This window comes from Anopheles funestus, chromosome X (genome assembly GCF_943734845.2).
Source record: "Anopheles funestus chromosome X, idAnoFuneDA-416_04, whole genome shotgun sequence".
NCBI lineage: Eukaryota > Metazoa > Arthropoda > Insecta > Diptera > Culicidae > Anopheles > Anopheles funestus.
Window position 1 is genome coordinate 13394425 of NC_064597.1, and position 23007 is coordinate 13417431.

The 23007-nt window shown below is 42.3% G+C and overlaps 1 protein-coding gene across 2 annotated transcripts; it reads right to left on the reverse strand.

The window, feature by feature from the left end:
• Positions 1–739: 739 nt before the first annotated feature.
• On the reverse strand, positions 740–22679 carry LOC125766350 (homeobox protein Wariai-like). 2 transcript variants are annotated; one of them, XM_049432227.1, is made up of 3 exons: positions 19416–22679; positions 10152–11424; positions 740–9893 (listed from the first exon to the last, which is right to left on the reverse strand). In XM_049432227.1, exons 2-3 carry the CDS (start codon positions 11215–11217, stop codon positions 9388–9390), a joined length of 1572 nt encoding a protein of 523 aa, XP_049288184.1. In that variant the 5' UTR covers positions 11218–11424; positions 19416–22679; the 3' UTR covers positions 740–9387. The 2 variants fall into 2 exon arrangements, with proteins under 2 accessions (XP_049288184.1, XP_049288175.1); XM_049432218.1 differs by having other exon boundaries at positions 740–11424.
• Between the last annotated feature and the right edge of the window lie 328 nt (positions 22680–23007).

The window sequence follows — 23007 nt, forward strand, 5'->3', positions numbered from 1 at the left end:
CAATTAATTAGTTTTAGAACATGGAACCCCTTTTAGTAAGGGTTTTCTTCCGCTACCAACATTCATTCCCATTTACAGTAGTGATGTGTAATCCGGAGTGGAACCGTGGATCTACTCCAACTCCGCGTATGAAAAAAATGATTCCGACTCCAAGTAAAAACCAAAATTCACTCCGGCGAGTCCGGTCGACTCCGAGAGTTTGATCGAGCCCGAATGGGTCCTTGTGTGTTGTGTTGTGCTTATTGAATCTTTTGAAATGAGTCATTCTTATGAATCTTCGTGATTCGTGAGCCGGTTCCCAGAACATTTGTTAATTGCATAAATTGAAATGAATCGTGACAAATTCATGAATCTTTTATTATTCCTTGCCTACTAATGTACATTAAAAATGCTGAGCGATACTTACTACTAACCGGGGAGTTGAGGGACCATCATAAATGATCGCCCTATCCCGAAACTCTTAAACAATAAACAATTAAACAATAAAGATTCAGAATCATTCATTCATGTTCAAAGATTCTACACCAGTTCGATCGATTCCGGATGAGTCCGATGGAGTCCGATTAGTGATGGGTAAATTTAAAATTTTACAGGAGTCGATCCACTCCTACCCTCCCCCCCCCCTCGCCCTCTTCTGTCGGAGTCATTCCTGGAGTCCTAGGCGACCGCCAATGGGGCCTACCCTCTTTACTACTTACGGTTTTGTGATAATAGATACAGCAATGAACTCAAAACGTACTTTGGATCTAATTATAAGATTTTTATTAGATATCTGTTTCACGCGTTCACTTGTTCTAAATACTTCCCATACAACATTTTAGGAGTAGTGCATTACAGTCTTCTTCGTCTTGTACGACTCTCCCGCCATTTCCTTCACTGTGTTTGTCTGTACTTTTTTTGTTTTGTTTTATTTTTTTTTGTGTTTGTTAATGGGAACTGCCTTTGGTCAATACCTTGCGTCACATCTTTCTTTATTTCGCTTTCTTCCCGCCCCGCTGTATTCGCTGTATGAATGTACCCTCCGGTGTACTATAATGTACGTGTTTTGGTTAATGACATTGTAACTGGCCGCACTCCTGGCAGGTATAGTTGTGTGTATATGTGTGTGTGTGTGTGTGTGTTGGATAGAGGGAGGGATATATCCATTTCCGGCCATCTTGTAAAAGTAACTTCCGGTCAGAAATTCTGATTCCGCATTCCCGGAGGGGTTTCCTCCTAACACGCATTGAAATCGCTGTGCGGCGCATCTATTTGCGCGTTATATCGTGTATGTGAGTATGAGGGTGTATGTGATGATCGTTCACCGAGTAGTATTTTTTTAATCTTATGTATAATTATATATTTTTCTATCCAGTCATCAGATTACGAGGGCATTGCTTCATGATTGGTATATTGTATACTAAAAACTATAGATCTCTCGATACCGCCGTCTCTCTACATGGTTTATTCCTCCTGCTGAGTAGATTATTTCACACACACTCTTTATCTCTTTCTCTCTCTCTCTCTCTCTTTCGTTTCGCTCTTTCTTTCTCCCTCTTCATTACTAATTTGATTTACTATTCGTACAAAACGGCTGTCTTGTTATAAGTGTCACCTTTTATAAGTATTTGCTTGCAAATATTTAAACATTAATGCATTTATTATCTCTTTTTCTGCTTTCGTTCACTGGTTCGTTTCGCACATTACTATTCCGTGTTTCGATAGAAAGGTTAGACGTGAAAGCAAAGAGATAGTCAGTAGTGTAGTTCTACTACTTAGCTAGGGCAGAGCAGAAATGGGGTTCGATGGCGTTCGCGCTTCCTCTTTGGGGGTGTTGGTTAGCTTTTAGTAGTAAAAATAAAAAGAATGGGTTCGCGATAGTGTTTCGCAGCGGTTGTATATGACAACCACCACCATATTTTTCATCACCCTTGTCCAACTTCGAAGTTCGTTCGAAGTTCGTATGTCTCACCAATTTTCAATACAATACGTCATAGAATGCATGATAGAGTTTATCCGCCAAGTTTGTTATATGTGCACTGCATTTCATTATTTTATTTTTCGTGTGTTTCTTTGTTTCTGTTACTTGTCAGGCACTGCAACCACGTATATGGGAGGGGAATTTGATCTGCCCTTTACATATAACGCTTTCCGACTTGACGTTTGCTGCATTTGTGATACGATCGCGTGAAATGTAATTCAGTTTTTGCATTTCGTAAAAATGAAAAACACAAACGAAAAAGAAAATTAGCACCCCCAAACCAGCGCAGCAAAAGGGGCAGTTAATGAACGTCTTGTTTTAACTTCGATTGCTTAGAAGATATGAAGATGATATTAGTACACAGATAAGAGTTTATAAAACTCGTTCTAAAATTAGTGGTAAAGCTCAATTGGACTAAAAACACAATTATATCGCACAAGAGATAAACGAGGGAAGGCAAAACGAATGCAATTAATCGAACAACGAAACGACAGTTTTCAAACAAAACTTGCCCGAATAACAAGAACACCAAATTGTGCCAAGAAACATCATTTGGATTGTATTTTCTTTTTGTTTGCGTTCTTCCTTAAGTATTGTGTTTGCATTTGCTTTTTGTTTGCTTCTTTTTTGTTTAACGCTTGTTTGCCATCATCGTCTATTGCTTTATCGTTCTAATTCTTACAGTTTGTTTTTCTTTTATCTATCAAGTATGTATATAAATTTTTCGATATAAAATTGAGCTCTTATCGTTTATCGATAATGTTTTACCTCTTTCTTATTCTTCATCATCGTCCTTTTTTATTATTTTAACGCAGATTTGTTTTTCTTTTCTGTGTGTGTGTGTTTTGATGTTGTTGTATATATTTAATGCTCTCATTATTTAGCTGTATACGAGCGTGCACCTGTTAAAATGAACAGTTTTTGTTCCGTTTTCTTTTTTTGTATGGTTTCTTTGTTTTCTTACACTGCATTCGTCTCGCAACCTTTGCCCACCGGCATATGCGTGTGGTACGTGGGTTTTTGCGTGTATTTTTCCTACTGTATGTGTGTGTGTGTTCTGTGTCTGTATATAGCTGGGAATCGAGAGAAATATATAATAAAAAGAAAACATTACAGTCGTAATATTATTGGATTAGTTACGGGTATAATTATAAGATAATAATATGTTTCTTGTGTGCAAATCCTTAATTAGGATTATTATACCATTCGTTTGAAAGGTTGGTTTTATCTAACTTCTCATCGTACAACATGGCGGCTCAGTTAGTAGATGTAGAATTTCTCACAAACCTGAATGTTTCGTTATTTGCAAATTTTTGTTATGTTATTTTTCACTTCACAATGCATTTCCTTTTTTGCCTTTTTTTTCGGGGTTAAACTTTAGTGTGTCTCATTTGCTTCAACATTGAGTTTGCTTGTTAGTCGTTCTGTTTTGTTTTCTTCTCTCTATAATACTCTTTTTCTGTCTTAAGTTGTCCTAACCTAAGCAATAACCATTGTCAGACTTTTATGTTTCAATACAATGTACCAAACAAATCAAAGAAACAGGGATGTTTTTTTTTTAAATACGTTCCACACTTTTGCTGTAAATGTGTACCGAATGTTGGAAGATTTTTTTTTGTTTATGTACGTAATCGTTGATCCTATCCGTCACAGGCATGCATACACAAAGTAACGAGTCCTAAATGGCAAAGAAACACGTAAACATTACCTTTCAATTACCATTCCAGCTGTCAATCCAACAGGAGCTGAATACTACCCACACTACACCATGCTACTAAGATGAAACTGTATACTGTTAAAGTGTCAGTTCATGCCATAATCTGTCAGACAAATACACGCATCGGCACCCTCATAGATAGATCTTCTTTTCATCCTTTCTGAAATTATTTGTTTTATATAGATGTTTTGGTTTGACTCAAGAACGTTCATCACTTTCGTAACTATAAATCTTTTCTTTGCTACCAGCGATACTGAAGAAACACACCACCTTGCCTATCGTCTTGGATAATACGCAGAATGTTGGGCTGTGTGTGAATCGAAGTTCATGATGCATGATTAGCAGCAACAAACGAAGAGAATAGTGCTAAAACGCGATATTAGTAGCAGTAGTGTCAGATTATCGCCCAAAAACAGGACATACTGGCTGGCCATTTTATCATGTCGGTATGTTACCATGACAATAATTGCACATTCAATTAAACTACTAGCGATGCAAAGGGGTGTAGAGGGGTGAAGATGGAGTAATCCCCGTCACACTCATTGTAGTAACCGGACCAGTGAGGTATTATTAGTCTGCCTTGAAGGGTTCCTTTGCCATAAAGTGCCGTGTCACATTTTGGTCACGTTAGACATAATACTAGACATCTATCAGGATATCAGTTATAGCACATGTACATGGTTTCTGGAAGGACAGCGGCATTCATATGGCTAGAGAATGTACGGAAATCGTGTCTTAAGTAGCCCCATTGCATAATACATACAAATGATATTCTTCACACTAGCAGTACCGATGCATATTCCACAGATTAGTTAGGTTAGGATATATGTATGAACCATTGAGAAAACGATCTGGACTTGTGTAATTGCTACGCTCGTCATAAACTCCATATAAATACAAAGAAACATTATAAAACTTATTGACACAGACAACAAATCTATAAGGTGATATCCCTACTAGTAATTATGGTATATTATCATATGTTTGCCTTTTTTTTATCGCCATCTTGTACCTCTCCTACTTTCTCTCACTCGCTTCATACGTCAGTCCTCCTATATAGCTCAGTTTGATCTGCTTTGATTGCTGTCAGTGTTGACCAATTGCGCCTGCAGAATCCAATACGAATGCTGCTGTTCCATATGTATTAATGTTTGTGAGTGGTGTGAAATTTTTATAAGATTGCAGCAATCATTAAATGGTTATATTCTATAGCAATTACCAGTAAAATGTAAGGAAGAAGTGAAAGAATTAATAAAACCTGCAATGACATCTGTAAGCGCCATCTACTGGCAACCGTAGAAGCCTCTAGAAAGTGTTTAAATTGGACATTAGTAGATTTCTTCTACACAGCGCACAGGTAAGAACGGGATTTACAGGGAAATGAGGAAACGAGTGGGGCAGTATCTGTTTCGTTTCTTTTTGTGGTATAAATTTTAAAATCTGCCTAAACCGTAGTATCCTCTCTCCTATGTGTGTGTGTCTGTGTCGAGCGACTAGGAATCTTTCAACGGAAACAACCACATGTGATCGTGTGGCATAGAATTTCTACCATCTTTTCTCACTAGGCGAAAGTGACTGTTTTATATTGCGCTGTTCCATAATACGATTTGGTTTGCCCTTTGTTGTCACTGCTTCTTTTGCTTGCTTCCTTCACATCTTTCATCAAAACGGGAGCGAAAAACACAAACAAAAAAAATAGGAGCATAAAACATTGAAACGCAACCTCTCTTTCACTACAGCCTACGCGGTATATCTGTACATAAATATATTTATATACTATATATATATCTATATATATCTGTATAGGAATATTCAATATCTGTTTTATATTCTCTTATTACTTCTCCTTGTTTTGTTTTTTTTCTTCTCCTTTTTCTGCTTCTCTCTTTACCTCGGCAATTTCCCAGAGATAATGGAACACAGTACTACCGGTGGCAGAGGAGCGCGTTAACCCTTTTTCACTTTCACTAATTTTGCTCCATCGTATTTTCGTGTGTTCGGTCACCTACCCTACCTACCCCCGTACCGGAAGAGCCAATTTTAGTTATATTGTATTGATGCTTTGTTTTCACCTTCGTTTAGCCCAATTCGTTACCGTGTCATGTTAAATTGCGTTATATATGATTTAGATGTTTTTTTTTGTTACTATAAAAATAAACAGCTTTTCTGTACGTGTACGTCTGTATTATGCATGTATAATGGTGTACGTTTTCACTGCGATTGTATGAAATATTACATCAATGTATTACCTTCCTTAAGGTAAGGTTCACCCTTACGGCTACGCTTTTAGTCAGTTTTCATCTTTTCCACCGTGTTTCGCACAATATAGTTTGTTTCTCGTGTTGTATCAAACACTCGATCCGTACGTTTTTTTATCACCTACTACATACACACATTCACACGCGCCCAAATGCAACTATCCGATCTTCTCTTTATTGAATATGTTTACTCCACACTGTGCCTTCCTTAAGCTGGGTAATAATTATTCGTTTTCTTAAGAGTTTGGATTTTCGCGCCCAAAATCGTTCCTTCTTTCCAGTTCTCGTTCAAGGACTCCTCCTTTAGACGACGGGAGCTACAGCAACTAAATGTTACAGTGTTAATTTTAACGCTAGTGTTTTTAAACCGTGAATCGAGTTAGAAATGTTGATATTGCAACGTAGATGCACGGGGAGGTCACTTAGTGCTGGGCTCTGTGGTAAACATAATTCCTTGTAAACCGGTTACGATGGCATATATGAAGCCAAATTAAAATAAAATTAATTGTATCAATGTTTGATAGAGGCAATAATCATTTTGCCAGATGTTAAAATTGAAACTGTTTTCCCGCCGTCTAAAATTGAGCACCGTTAACGGAATTGATGTAGATTAACATATATACATATATATATATATATTTTATAATAATAATATTTTCACTCTTTTTTCCATTGTTATCTCGATTACACCACTCCTCTCTAAATGTTTGATTAGTTTAAGTGCCTTGGCAAATGGTTTCTTTCTCTCCGTTTCCCACTAGGCTTTATATAATCCTCTGGACTAATATCTCATACTCTGTGTATGTGTTAATGGGGTATAATTACCCTTACTTCTTCTTCTTCTTCTGTATCGGTTTGCCTCCCTCACTAACTATGTAACTATCTATCTATCTCGGCTATTTAAGCACTTCACCACCAAACCGCAACCCACGGCACAAATGTGTCTGCGTTGCACCCATCCGATACCGATGTATAAATACTCTCCGAATAATAAAATAAACTATGCAGAAAATAAATTAACCATTACACCGTTGCACCCACGATTAGAAAAATTAATGAACGCATACCGAATCCTGTCCACTAGAGAAAAATTTCATCTTTGTCGTTGACTTTCGTCCGTGTGTAAAAAAAAATCAAAACAGGGAAGAGCGAACATTCACCAACAAAGAAAAAATATGCACCACATTCTAACGATACATACCTATCATTAAAATGGCGCTCGGTAGCGCTACTATTATCCTCCGACGCCATCTTGATGCTGGCTCTTCATTGCCTAACTTTGAATGGTTTAGTACGCACTAGGATCGAGTACAAAAGAGAGAAAACAAAAATAAACGAAATTGGATAAGCTATAACATTTCCTCTCACGCCACAACACGTTGCCGATGCAAGGGCCTAATAGAACATAAAGATAACCTAACAAACATCAAACTTCGGCTATTCTTTATCTCTCTACATCTCTTTCTTTCTCACTTTCTCTCTCTATTCATCAATCAACTGTTCATGTCCCCTGTTTCATTCGGTTGCCTTCATATTACTTCTGTATTATGCATCTATATATTAATTTTAAATATTTCTTCTATGCACCGTTTTGCACTTCTCCATTCCTTTTCTTTGCACTCACTGCATTAGAGTATCGTTATTCATTACTTATAAGAAATCCGCTTTCCGTACTAAACCGTTTCGAGGGATGTTGTGTTCATGAGTGAGAAGTTAATGAATTGTTCTTGCTACATTTTCCGTTTACAATGATACATATACAACACGATAGTTTTCACCTTCCCCTAATTGTTCGCTGATTCATTCTCATCTTGTTACGTAATGTGTGTGCGCGATGTATTACGATATATTATGAACGGAAACCATGAGTCCACATGGATTACCACATTGCCAAACCCAATCATCGCGATTCGTATTCGATTTTATCATTGTAAAAATTATCGTTTCTAATCGTTTTATCCTCTGCGCGCCTGGGGTACATAATCCGCTCCTTTATTCCCTGTTGCTTCATTTTTAATTCTTATCAGACAATGGTAAATATTATCCGGTTTTTTATTTACGCACCGTACCGCACTAATACACAACGCCAAAGAAATTTACGAAGAGAGAAAGAGATTTGAACATCATGGCTGAAAGTGACGATAAGCAAATAATATACAATACTTTGGGATTTGGGATTAATTTGATTCAATTTGGGTGAACTTCCTGATTTTTGAAGATTATACTAAATTTGTTTAAAATCCACAATAAAAATCGTATCATAATGATGTTTTCCCTGTAAAATAATTTACACAAACATTTAAATTTGAATTTAAATAAACGATGTGTTCTAAAATGCTATGATCGCTGTTATCAAATCATACCAGGATTGATAAAACAGCAATAAAAAAAACAATAATGTATGATACATCGACATGAGAATTATCTTGCACAGTAGCATGTTTGACGTTTTTTGATAATTATGCGAATATTCTGATACTCTTTACTATAAGAGTAGATATGATTCAAAAGATTTAATGCCTCTTATCATTTTCTATCCAAACATATTCTCTTTCTCTCTTTCTCTCTCCGTCTCTCTCTCTCTGCATACCACTCGCTGTTGAGTGTGTGTTTTGAGTGTTAGAGTGGCTTTACTGTTGACGATTGATAACATTTCTTTTGACCGGTACAGTGTGTACTATATTAAAAGAATCAAACTTATTCATATAACTCACATAAAACGATCTGTGCCGTGCTATAAATTGTCTTCCTCTACAATAACAGTAGCTGTTACAATCTAACCGGCATACACTGGTATCAATCCGACCAATATCCCTTTTGGTTGTGGTGGCTAAATCTTTTACCTAAACAAAATGCACAATTATTCTTCTCTATGAAAGCGTAAATTCTCGTTCGTAGTATAAAACTTGCACATAACATAATTGATCGGAACAATAAGCTTCAAATAAAAAAAAAGAAAATAAACATACGAACAAAGTATTTAAAAATCGTAATAAAATAGAATAACTCGAAACGGGATGTAAAGAAAATCTAATAACCTCACAGATCAAATCGATTAACAACTGGGGTACATATGCAAACAAGCTTACAAATTAGTGTGAATGTAAATTTCTATATGTACACTTTGCGCGTTAACCATTCGTTTTCATCATGATCTGAACGGTTTTTGAGCGGATCTTTAGCCGCTCGTACCACGCATGCCTCAAAAACCTTCTATCGATTCCATTCTTCTTCGTGCTTTCTTGAGTGCAAACAACTGCACTGGCTTACTTAGTTTCTTTTTTATGATGTTTTGCGTATGCACGTTAAGCAAACGATTCGTGTTATTGCTTGTACATCATCCTGCCTTTGGTGAAACTAGCGCCACCACTCATCTGTACGTTTTGTGCAAAAAAGATAATAATTATAATAAATAATGACCCACACCGCCCCACACCTTGGCAGTGCCGAAATTATCGTTGAAAGATAAAGTCGTCCGGGCTGTACGACACGGAGTTCCGTGGCGATGACGGCAGCGTCCAGACGAGCGACGAATTGTCCGTATCGGTGGTCGTGACGGATGTTTGGCTTTCGCTCAAATTCTCCCAGATGCTGCGGAAGTCCGGAATGTGTTCCGTGCCCGCACCGGTCATAGCACCCGGTCCACCACCGCCCATCGACGTCGGCGAGCTGTAAGCGTTCGTGCCGGACATGTTGTTGAAGTACTCGAGCAGATTCTCGATGATGAACTGATTGCCCTCGAAATCGTGCTCGCCAATACCACCGAGCAGGCCACCGCCCCCACCGTTACTACCACCGTCGTTCAAGGCACTCGACAGACCACTGTTCAGTAGTGTCCCCTGATGGTGATGATGATGATGATTATGGTGATGTTGCTGATGATGCGGATGTTGCTCCTGCAGATGATGATGAGGGTGATGGTATTGGTTCCCATTAAGCAGACCATTTCCTCCTCCGCCTCCGCCTCCGCCACCTACTCCACCGCCACCACCGAGAAAGCCACTGATGAGTGAGCCCGCACTACCGGTTACGCTACCGGACAGACAGCCCAGGTTCGGACCATTCCCATTGCTGGCCACACTGGAGGAACCCGATCTGCTTAAACCGCCCGCACCGATACCGTGCCCGGATGAGGAGGACGATCCGCTGGAGCTGGTAGTGCTGCTACTGCTGCTACTGCTGCTACTACCACTGCCAGCACTACTGCCGCCACCACCACCGCCACCGTTGCTGCCGCCACCACCACCGGCAGTTGCCGACGTTGTGCCGGCACGCGTTGCAATGTGCTCCTCGATCAGCTGCCGTGCCGTGTGCACGTTCGTCGGCAGCCCAGTGATCTCGAACACCGACTCCTGGTTGCGCTTCGGTGTGATGATGTAGGTGTTCGTTTTGAGCTGTATGTTCTTGATCGTGGCACCCTTCGGACCGACGACTAACCCGACCACCTTCTGCGGCACCCGAATCTGGATCGTGATCTCGTCCGGCATGCTGTACCCGAGCATGTTGCGACTTTCCGCCAGCAGTGCAATCGCCTGCTTCTTCGACGAGCGCAGCGTGCTGAAATGGTCCGCCGCTGATAGGATCTCCTGCTTGGCGCGCGTCACATCCTCCTTTGTGCCGGTGATGACAAATATCGGTTCCTCGCCCCGGATCGGCGTCTTGATGAAGGTGTTCGTTTTCGCCCGCAGTGCCTTTATCTTGCAGCCCTGCCGGCCAACAATTTCCGCCACGTGCTCGGACGACGGTACCGGAACGCACTCGGTATGCGACTTATACTTGACCGGGCGCTCCTCGAGCTTGCTGTTGGTGCTGTTTAGGGAGGTGTTGGTGTTGGTGGTGTTGTTGCCACCACCGCCCTGCTGCGTTATACCGCCATTACCACCGCCATTGGTAGCCCCATTCGCACACACACCGGTCAGCCCACTAACCATCGCCACGAACGTGTCGAGAACATTGGTTGCGTTGGCCCCTTGGCCACCTGTTCCGGTACCACCATTACTGCAACCATTGCCTAGACCACCGTTCAGATGGTGATGTCGTTCGAGCAATCCACTGTCCGCGCCGGCTAGCGATGCGAGCGTGTGATGATGATGACTGTGCAGGCCACCGATGCTACTGAGCCCACCGCCGACCAATCCGTTCAGTAGGCTGGCCGCCGTCGTATCGCCATTCCCAAGATGCAGATCGTCGAACTGCGACGTTAGCTGTGCCAGCGTGGTGGCCGCCGTTGCCACCGACAGTGACTGGCGATTGTCATCGAAGGCTAGCGAAAAATCATCCATTCTCGCACACTACGATCCGGGTTTGCCGCGCAACGGGCAATATATTGGGTAGTTGAAGTATGCCGCAACACACGTACAGTTTAAAAATGCTTTCCGATATATCAGCTTGTATGATAGAAATGCTATTGCTCTTTGTACCCGTACGAGTAGCCACTAATATAGTCCGACGGATTTTTATATCCTAATTTATTGTTTACTGATGTACACCTAAAAAAAAGAAGAAGAGAAAATGCAATGCTATTAGTACATTTTTGTTGACAAAACAGGTATGTTATGGAATGTTGAGATATAAATAATGTCTGGAAGTGTTCAATGAGACAGGTCCGGATGGGATTTGGTACCGGTCTTATCGTGAATCGGTCGGACGTTGGAAGGAAGAATCCTGGAAGGAATAAGAAGGATGTTTCACTAGCCTCACTAGCACAAGATCTACTTCACTCTTTCGGGGCAAACTTTCTAGAATCGCTAGGCACTTCCAACAAAAATGGTGAAGATTCTGATGCATAGCTTCAGCGAACCATACCAGAACACACCGTCAGCTTCTTAATATTTGTTTGGTAGAAGGGCAACTCTAACCGTGCAAGTAGGCCTGGAGCGATATTTCTCAGTGAGATATTTAGCAAAGTAGTTCAATTTAGCAAACAAAGGAAAATCGCTGGGCGAGACATTTCTGTGGCTACTGTGATGAAATAATTCTATGTGTTTCTATGCCCACGACGTTTAGGTGCTGTTTTTTTATATATGGACTTTTCATCGCATTTCATCGAATATTGACGAGAAAAGTCGCGGTGAGAAATGTCGCTCCACGTCTATTTGCACTATTTAATGATCTTTATTCTGTTCCATTCACATGCTATCCATATGCAGTGCCGGTACACTTTTGGCAAGATATTCGCTACGTTGATTGGGCTGGTGTGTGGTTGGTTGATAGGTGATCGGGATCTCAGGTTCAGGATATCTTAGGATTTGATAAGACAATTGGAAATCTTCGAATCGATGATCGCGAAACCACCAAGATTGAGAGATCATTAATTGAAAACACCTAATAGCCTCCTGAGGTCTGGATGATGTCCAGTGCAGTTATTAGCAGGCAAACAGCGATGAATTCTTTTAAAATGTCCCAACAATAAGGTATGGAACATTCCTCAACACATGCACACAACCAAACACATATCAAGGTACACTATGAAGCAAGGTTGCAAGCGTCGCCTCGCATTTAAGGACAAGGAATCAAAATTAGACAACCACGAAACTAACCATGCAGAATAGAGGCGCGCACGGCAAGGGAGAACCTCTCACGGTTCTTTCATTTGCTTCTTTGTTTTACTTCCTTCAGCCGATCAATCCACAATCCACACATTGACTACCGGCCGGTACCGGGTGGATTTCTGCCACACCTCAGCACGTCTACAACTTGTTCTGCTATCGCCACTGCTCCACCGAGCATCTGTCACCTTCTATACCGGCAATACGCGCAGCACCTCGGTGCGTTAGAAGCCACGCTAAGGAAAGTACGCATGTGTGAATACAACGCACAAGAAACAAAAAAAAAATAACCGAAACACTCAACACCGCACGCACTATACACTATGGAGGTAAAACGGTGATCCGCACGCCTTGACAGCCATTGTACAAGTGAACGACACCCGTGGACGATGGACCGTAGCCGCGTACGAATGCGTTGCCGGTAGCAGAGAACGCGCGCGGACAAACCAAGAAACCTCAACACACAACATCCAGACGAGGTCTCCGCAAATCAGACCATACGTCGTCGTCGTCGTCCGCATCCCGGCAATGCTGTGTGTATGTGTTATTGCATGTGAGCGTCTGGCGGTAGCCCTCCTCTTCCATCCGACAGAGAAGCAGCTGGTGTGCGCTGGGAACATTGCGAAGAAGGAGGAACACGACGTGGATAATTAGATATTTAACTCGCTCTTACGCACATGCAATGTGGATCATCTCTGCCAGGATCCAGGGTTTCTAAAGGTAAGTCCTTGCCTACCAGCCGTTGTCTAGTGCAACTGTCCCACTAGCAGGCTATGATTTAAAGTACTTAAGTACTTCCCAATACTTTTTTCCTCTATTGAAATGCCTCATCTATTGAAGAACTTTAAAAGATAATCTTATTTCTGCTTAAAATGCCACAAACGTTCGCACGCTACTTAACTTTCTCTAGTAGTAATTCATGTACATTACCTGTGCAAAGATATTCGCCCAAAACGGCTTTTTAACGCAGCCTTCCACACAAAACCTCACGAATCGCACAAACCCTGCAAAATGCTAATGCAACTCTCCATTTCGCCTTGAGAACGCATCGTACTCTGGCGGCGATTGTGGTAGAACTGGTGGGTAATGGTGGAACAGCCGTTTGTTAGGGCAGAATCGCCAAAGGGGCTCTTCGTTCGTCTGAAAAGCACGTGGTTTTTTTCCCGTTTCTGTCTATCCCTTTTGTTTCATCTCTGGTGCGTTTCTTTTTTTCTCAGTTGCTTTGTTCAGTAGATTTTTTTGTGTTATCGTTTCATTTTTCGTTCTTTGCTTCTTTTCATACGTTTCCCAAGGAAAAAAAAACAAGAACAAGCACATAAAGCGATGTGAGGAAGGAATAAGATAGCTACGGATAAAGGAAATGATGATAGACGACATTGAAGAGAGTCGTCCAACATGGTATCTTAACCTATTGTATTTTTTTGCGTGCAGAGTATCTTCAAATATTCAAACAAATTAATAGGAACAGCATTATGTATGTAGAGTACTACAGAGTAGTACATGGCCAAGACGTTAGGTTCATGGGACAGTGACACCGAGCGTAGTGGCTTAAATTTGGTTAATAATCTAAAATATTAAAATACAGATCGAAAAACACTGAAGAACAATGATTACAATGTTTCTCTCTCTCTCTACTCTTCTTTAATCTTGAACATCTCACATTATTTGATTCTCACAAGATAAGGATTTACATCAAGCACCTTAAGTAGCATAACATGATTTAGTCAGTTTTGCACTTATATCTGCAAAGTACTGCCTTTTTATTGTTATGGCGAAGGCCATATTAACAACATCCTTTATAGGAGTAGCTTTTTTCGCGTTTCTTTTGTAAAATTTAATTTGAGTTTCTTACGAGAAAAAAAAGAAAAAAAAGATCTTACTCTGTTCTCTCTGTTTCCCTTGTTTCTTTCTACACCTTCTGTTCGCTTTCGCGTGTTGAATTCACTCTCACTTTTAGGTTTTTGGCATCAAAGCAAGAATCCCCCCGGTGAAACCCCAGATCCGGCCGATAGATGTGAGAATTTGCCAGTAATGCCAGAGCATTCTCAACCCGTACCATGTTTTTAGCCGATCCGGCATGCACACGTTTACCGACACAGGGGTGTGTACAAAACAGTGCAATGAAAAAACGAAGAACTATGCCGAATACGGTCCCTTCCGTGTGAATGAGACAGCACGCAGCAACAAGCAACGAACCTCCCTAGAGTTGCAAGATGGAAGAAATGTGCGGATTAAAATGCAATTTTAAAAGAACTGCTACCTCGCACGTCTTATTCGCTGAAGAACCGCAATCTGAGTGAGTATTGTGAAAGGAATTGGAAAAAAGGTCGAATTTTATAGCATTTCGATTTGTTGTTTTTTTTGCAACTCCATGCATGCACACACATCACTTGAATAAAAAAAGCCCTCTTGTGCTGGATTTGATGCCGGTTCGGCTGTTCTATACCCAAAAGAGATCGAAAGATCCCCGCGAACGTTCCTTTTCGGTGGGGGGGAGGGGGGGGGGGGGGGGGAAATGGCAAAAGGAGATGAAAAGAGTGTGGATTGAACGGGATCGAATTAGTTTGTTTTTTGTTTCAGTCTCTCGTGGCCTTTACAATTATTGTGGATCCATTGAGAGTTACAGGGAAGTAAAGGTAACATCGAACAGTTTTATTTTAAAAGAAAATAATATTTCAAATATCATGTCCTATACATGGCATATGCTCCAGTTGAATCTGAATTCAATACCTGAATCTGACCCCCCACCACCGAGCTCCCTACTTGTTACGTCATAGTTGAATGATCCCTAAATGGTGCCTTCAAACAAAGAGGGTCTCGTACATGCGCTCGACATACGAGTTGTTAGATCTAGAACTCTAGGTTGCTTTGTTTATAACAAAGGTAACAATCTCACTGAAAGGAGGACGACAAAAAGGACTTCATCAGGCATAGTTCTGCAACCAATGTTACATTCAACGATCGAACAGATCCAACCATTTAGTTAGAAAATGACCACGAAAATTGTAACTTGTGCAGTTATCATTTTGATTCACTGTAAATCTTAACTAAGCGCGTCTTGCCTGACAAACGCTACCGCATCACACACATGTGTGCGTATCGCTCAGCTAATTGGTTCTAAAATGGCATGGTACCCAAAAAAAAAGGATTGAAGACATCTATAGCAGAATTGATTCAAACCCCAGATCTTGAACGTTCTGCTTCACACTAGAATGAATATTTTAAAATCAAGAAAAATAAGTTTGAATAACGCAGGTAAAAAAAGGCACACCTTACTCTCTATTTATCTGGCTAGAATCGTTACACGGATAAGCTAGTTAAGGAACGCTGGCTATACCAAACACAAACGCCTTCCTTAGGGTTGGAACATTATAATTAGACCAATCCAACATGGACGTCTGGTATGATGCAAATAGTTTCATACTCTTCCCATACATAGATACCCCAAGGGGCAACACTCTCTCGTTGGAGTTTACCATGCCTTATCCCATCCGTTTTAAGCGGGTTGTCCTTGCTGTCCTGTCTGAAGATGCCGGTTCCGATCAACAACAAAAAAAAGAAAGAAAAAAAAACCCATCAAGCGACAAATATTCGGGCCACACAGTGTACCGGAGCAGATGCAAAACGGCGATACAATAACAAAGGGACCCCTTGTTGTAATAATTTCCCAACTCTACCTGCGTCTGCCTAAGCCCAAGCGGCACGGCAAGACGGTTCCCTTACATTGCCGGGGGTTAACTGCTTCCTTTTTTTTTATCAGAAATCAAACGCAGTGAAGACCCCAGGTAAGGCATTTATCCTTGCAAACGCACGCACACATTACAAACAATCGCTTGCGCGCTCGCTCTGCCGCTCTCAGCTGTCTCTCACCTTTCGCAACTAGGCAATAACCTTTTTTTTCTGCACGGTATCCTGTTTCCTGTGTCCTAAAAACACACACACGCACACGTCCGAGGACCACGGCCTGCGGCAGAAAGGGCAGCGTGAAGAAGGACGATGCTGATTGTCGCGCGAACAGATGTGTGGCAGTTACCGGCAACGAGATCAGCTTCGGATCGGGGAAAGCTGCACAACACCTTTCTTATAACACACACACACACACACAAACACACACAGTCAGCCGGCCCTTTCTTCGTCCTTCTGCTTGCGAAGGTATGCAACCACCCGGTACAAACGTCCGGGTGCAACTTCATTTCTGAAACATTCATTACCGATCATTCGTTGCGTTTGTGGCGTAGCAGCAGGCTACACACTTTTTCTTGAGTTGAAGGCTTCATCACAGGTAGTTGAGCAACTGGCATGTTGCTAAACGAAAGTGTGCGCACACATGGCGCACGGTAGGAAGTAAGGAAGAAACACGCTGTACTTCCAAAAAGCAGCTGCTGTTACGTTTGCCCCCTTTTTTTTGAAGAAAAAAAAAACAAGGAAAGACCGACAACAAAGCAGAGTTGCGAAGAAGTGCGGCTGTTCTGTATTGCTTAACATTTGTACTAACAACAAAAAGAGTGTGTATGCGCGTACAGCACTTTTGGCATTTTTCATGTTTTCTCCCCCCCTTTTGTTTCTTTATCCATGCAATTCGGAAGGATTGGATCCCTTTTTCTTCAGAAGGTAGAGATCAGAATTAGAACTATGTAATGTGGAGGGGGGGAGATGGAGAAAGGCATTGCATAGCAGACGAACGACGGAGTTTAAATCTTTTGATGGACGACATCATCAATTTCAATGTTTCCATATCGCGATAGTGGACCCAGATAGTGGGGTTGGGTATCCAGGAAGTTGAGCGTCTTTGTTGTCTGTCCCAGCCATCCACAGCCCAGCAGTCTGTGATTGTGATTTCCGACCGCAAGTCGGTATACAGAGGATACCAAGGATGTGTTGATTTGTCCTCCTCAGTGGTGGATTTCCGACGTAGAATATTGCTGAGTCTGTTTGCCTACTCTGTTTGTATCTGAATTGAAGTAGTTTTTACTATCCAGAAAGCAGGAAAGTACAATTTCCCGGTAAGTTGCAGAACATCACTTCAAAAGCTTTAACGCACCCACTCTTGAGACTTGCTGTCTGTGGAGTTCAACAAATAGCACTTATTGTTGTTTCAGTTGCGGTAGTTACCGCACCAACTATCGATGGGACGGCATCGAAACCCCGACTCGCCACTCGTGGTAGCGAATCAGCATCCAAATAAGATCAAACTCACAGCATCGCACAATGCTTGCCGTGTACTCCCGCGGCACACGCACGCGAACATGACAAAATCTCTGTTCCCTCGATGGGAAGACGCACGCCCAAGCCATCGGTGCAAATGGTTTTACATTTCCTTTTTTGTGCCATGCTAAAAATAAGTTGCAAATGTCAATTTGCGTTAGGTGCATAGTTTAGCTTGCACTGCACTCCCTGCATTAAGCTGGGAAGAAGTTCTTCTCTTATCCGGGACGAATGGGAAGAAAAAGGGAATCTAGAAGGGGATCGCTCGTCTTCGAACACATTATAACTATTTTGGCCGTTTTCAAGGTTTAAGAAATGGTAATGCAATGGGACATAAACGAGGAGTTAAACTACACCTTGGAAGTGATTGGATGATGAAGTAATTATAGCTGAGTTGTCATACCAGGTTGAAAGATTACTAAAGTTATGATCTCGATACCGCTGGGAGTACGAAAACGAATAGCAAATACCGTCTACTACCACTTTCTATCACTCGCTTGAGAATCCCAAGAAATACGAGGTGCACCGGTACGTCCAAGACACGGCTTTCCAAGTAGTACACAATTATATGCCGGTTTTTTTTGCCAACAAAAAGAAACACACCAAAACAAACATTAAACTTTCTACTAGAGTTGGTGTAGAATACGAAAGACAGGGCGAGAGACAATGTAGAATGGGAGTTGCTTTTTATTAGGCGCGCAAATTCCTGAAAATTTGTTGGACGACGATGTCTACTGATCTCTTTTTACTACTAGTAATATATTATACACGTATCACAAACTTTGATGCGTGTTACAATAGTGTTTTTAATACCGCAAACGGGTTACTTGGTAAATATATAAAACAAACATGAAGTTTATCTGTTTTCGAGGCAGAGACCCAAAATCGTAGAAATGAGGACAACGTTCCGTGAAAATCTTAACCTATAGAAAATGGATAAGAAGGTAGCAGGGTAGGAAAGTGCACAAGTCTGGATTGTGCCATAGTAAAAATGCCTCCGGCGATATACTAGGAACCGAACAGGGCAGTTTATATTTTCCTTAATTTCGACGTAAATTTCTATACATAAAAAGTTACATACACCGTGTATAGAGCCACAGCAGCAAGCAGCAGTAAACGTACACACTACTTCGCTTCCGCGTATTTACTCCCCCGTCCTAGTGTACTTGGGTGTGGGTGCGTGTGTGTGCGCAGACGCCACGGCTCCGGGTTTGCACAGTTTTTCACCCGCAAGCAAGGAGCTGTGTGTAGTAGTACTAGTAGTACTAGTAGTAGTGTAGTAGACAGGAATGGGGACAAAGGATGTAGCTCGTCCTAGCGGGCCTGTTTGTGTGTGTGTATGTGATGCGTAAAGATGGAAAGCTTGTTGTATCGACTCATTCGTTCGTTCTCCCCTCCCCGGCTCGCATAAGGAATACGGGCGCGCCCGTCTAGTCTACAAGGGGGCTTTGCTAGTTTGTCCGGTGCCGATGGACGACTCACGATACCTGGGGACGTCTCTCTCCTGGCCGTACTCTCTCACACTCACACTGTTTCACGGCACTGTGCTATGGATACCGGTAAAACAAAAACCCTGCCCACGTCGCCGGCAAAAAGGAGCATTTTACTAGGTACTGGAGGGCACACACGTGCACACACATACACAAACACCCATACAACGATTATTGTGTACGTGTATGTGTGTGTTGTGTGCGTGTGTCTGATTCTGGGGGAGTCTTTCCACTTACCGATATTTTCCTGAGCAATTCTGGAGTTCTTTGCGTCCTTGTTGTTCGCCTGCTTTTTTTTCTTGGTTGATAGGGGGATTGGCCGGTGGATACAGTTTCTGTTCTTCCAACAACAACAGCAACAACAAAAAGAAGAAGAACAGACAAATCCTCCGGTAGTACGGCTTGGCGGTGTGCCTTGTACAGGAAAAAAAAAACTTCCCCCGCAGGAGGATCGCCGTCCCGGACAGGTTGATTGCAGGCAACTGGGGGACTTGCACACACTTATTTACACTATTTGGTTGGGATGCGTGCCGGACCTCGGGCGACGTATAATGTTACGGAGCAATAGCACCGTTGTTGCTGCTCGCAGGGAAACCGCAGGTACCGCGAAAAGAAAAACACACTTTTCACCGTCACGGGGGCACACTATATTTTCGCACCACAAGTACAAGAGCCCATATGCACATGCACGCTCACTTTGTGCACAGTCGTAGCGTAGTTAAAACCAAAAAAAAAACCCAAAACGCGTACACCGACACACGTAAATTCACATCCAAAAAACGCGACTTCCGTTCTAGCAGACCACGACCGGACGATTAAACCAACAAAACAACGTAACGGCACCCCTAAGCTAAAGCCGGACACCTTCGCCTGGTGCGGTGTGTGGATCCGGATTGAGCACAAAAAAAAACAAACCGCACACTGTACGTGTCCTGAGGATCCTTCTTCGCTTCGCACTGTACCGTCGTTCGCGTAAAATAAACGTACCGCGGCGAACAAGCGTGTGTGCTACTCTGACTCCGGGAAGCGTCGTCGCCAATGTGCCGTACGAGTGCGCGCGCTCTTGTCCGTTGCTGCTGCTGCTGCTGCTGCTCCCCTTTCAATGTGTGCGAACGAACTGCTCCTGCCGGCATTCTTTGGGCGAGCGCGAACTCCTATTTTACCGTCTAGCACGTTCGATCTCGCACACACGCGCGAACTGCGCGTGTGGTGATTGGAGCCGACACAATACACGCAAACACCAGCGCACCGGTACGGTGCAAAATATGTCAGCTAAAAGATTCCTGCGTACTTTACATGGTTGGTACTGCGTCTGTGTGTGTGTGCGTGCGTGTGTGTATTGGGTTGGTTCTTTTGGTGTCATACATTGATAAGCGTGACCAGAAACCGGAAGCTGCGAGTACGCTGTGGATAGCAACGAGATACTCTCAACACCCGGAAGTTGTTGAAGAAATTGGTGTGTCTTTACATGCAGAAGAATGTTGTGAAGGCATGCGAAACCATGCTACCAGAAGGATATTACATTTGTCTCTCTTTTTTACCTTCTCTCCCTCTCTCTCTCTCTCTCTCTCTCTCTCTCTCTCTCTCTCTCTCTCTCTCTCTTTGTTGTAGCTAACCTCCTCTCACATAACCATTTTTATGGCAGGGTGAGATTTCTTTTTTCTTTAATTAATATTTTGATATATTTATTTAATTCTTCGATCAAAACCATGCCATTTGCCTATACATCATTAAAACTTTTTGTCTGATTGCTCGTTAAAACCATCGCGAGTGATGCAACTCTTTTTGGGCTTTTCGACGGTTTTATACCACTCCTTGATTATCCAAAAAATACCTCTACATCCCTTTACCTGTACGGCAAAATTGCATTAACCGGGAATACAACCGCTCACTACTACAAGCGCAACTCAAAAAACGCGGTCAGACAATCTACCAACACTAGCGCAAATTCGCTAGGAAAAGGACTTGGGCGAGCCGACGGGACAGGTTTCGCTGACACTCCCAATGTTTGCCGGCAATGATATGCGGGGATTATGGGGGAGGGGGACTCTTTAGCGTACATTACGCCAATCTGCTCCCGGGATATACTATTGCTACGATTTATGCTAATAGTGTTGCACAAACAATCTCAAGAGCCTGGAAATGAAACCGAAGATAGTAAATTCGTCACAATCACAACTTCGATCCATTATATTCTAGATGATGCTCTGATTTTAGTTTGCTAGCTCAAAAATATTCATTAACTAGAATCTTCAGTTAGTTACTTCAGTATATCCCCAGAATCCTGGAACAATCTAGAAAACTGTATCCAGACAAACTTTGGCAGATGTGTAACATCGTGTTGCCATGTACGTTAGCGTCCATTTTATTTCCCCCAATCCATCTCTTCTGTCGTTGTGCGTATAATAATTTAACCATTTATGGTCGGTGTTAAACACAGACACCTCTCACTCTTGGCTAGACCGTCAAAATAATTATTTAACTGGGGAGCATTTTTCTAAGGGGGTTCGCTAGGGTGGGCTGGTACTGTTTTGGGGCGTGCGCGTCAGCACACTTTACCACTTTACCAAGAATGGAAAAAAAGGTCACTATCCACAGTGGTTTCCATTTGTGTGCTCCATGGCATGATATAAAAAAAATAAAGCACTTTATGTTATGAAACGTTAAAGAGCCCTATTTGGTAAAGCAAACGTGTCTTAGTATCAGGTGCATAACTATACCCCAAAAGATCGTCCAGAAACTGCCAACACACCTGTACAATCACAATATCCGCCAACGGCAAATGGCGGCAGGTATTGTTTATGTCTACCCGTACACAATTCGCTCGCCACCTTGCCGATGCTGGGTGCCTTCGCCTGAAATATGCACCGAACCGCGCTTGCTTGGGCTTGGGAAAAAGGATGCGCGGAGGATGGAAAGGATCGCCTGACTTGTGGGGACTGCGAATCTGTCAGTATACGTTGTGTTCTATGTGTTCAATGACCCAGCCCCAAACATTAACAACAGCTTTATGGTAGTGGCACACCACGCACTACACAAACACACATGCATACGCAGCCGTACCGCGATTTTGCTCCAAGTCCAGGGACGAGCACAGTACCGGTATACGTGCTAGTTCCCGCATACTCAAGTGTGGAATCCCGTCTCTGTGTGAGTGTGTGAATGTACGCGATGGGAAAAATCGACCAGAAAAAAAAAATATTTTCCCTGCTCACCAAGTTGTGAGTGTGCGTGATAGGGAGTAATCGCCAACCCCATATTCTCGGCTCCATTCTTCGAGCCGAAAACCCCAAATAAACAAAGAGCAGATCCGGCACCGTAAGGCCTGAGGATGGATGTCACATGAGGGCGAACTATAACTAGGTTGCTGGCAAAATGGAGGTTCTCTAATGCATCTTATATCCGTTGTTTCATAACAAACCCGATAACTGCATCCATCCATATACTTCCGGGTGCATGTAAATACGCCAAGAATGCACAACACGGCAATGTCTAGGTGAAAAACTGCTTTGAAGAGATCATCTAGAATGGGGAAGGAATAATCTAGAATGGTTTTAACACTTCGCTTTGTCTAACTACGAGTGAAGAAAGGAAATTGTCAACAGAAGTACATTATAGAATTTTTTTATGTGCCCATGGTTGATTTCTCTTTGTAGTCTACTTGATCACGTCACTATAGGACATTCAAAAAGTCTTCCGCAATGAAACCAAGGTATGGAATCGTCCAGAACAGGGAGCTCCAAACTTTTTAGATGGCGGACCGCTTTGAGTGGAATAGACACAGCTGAGGGCCAACCTCGGAATCTCTCGGGAGGGCCTCGCGGGCCAT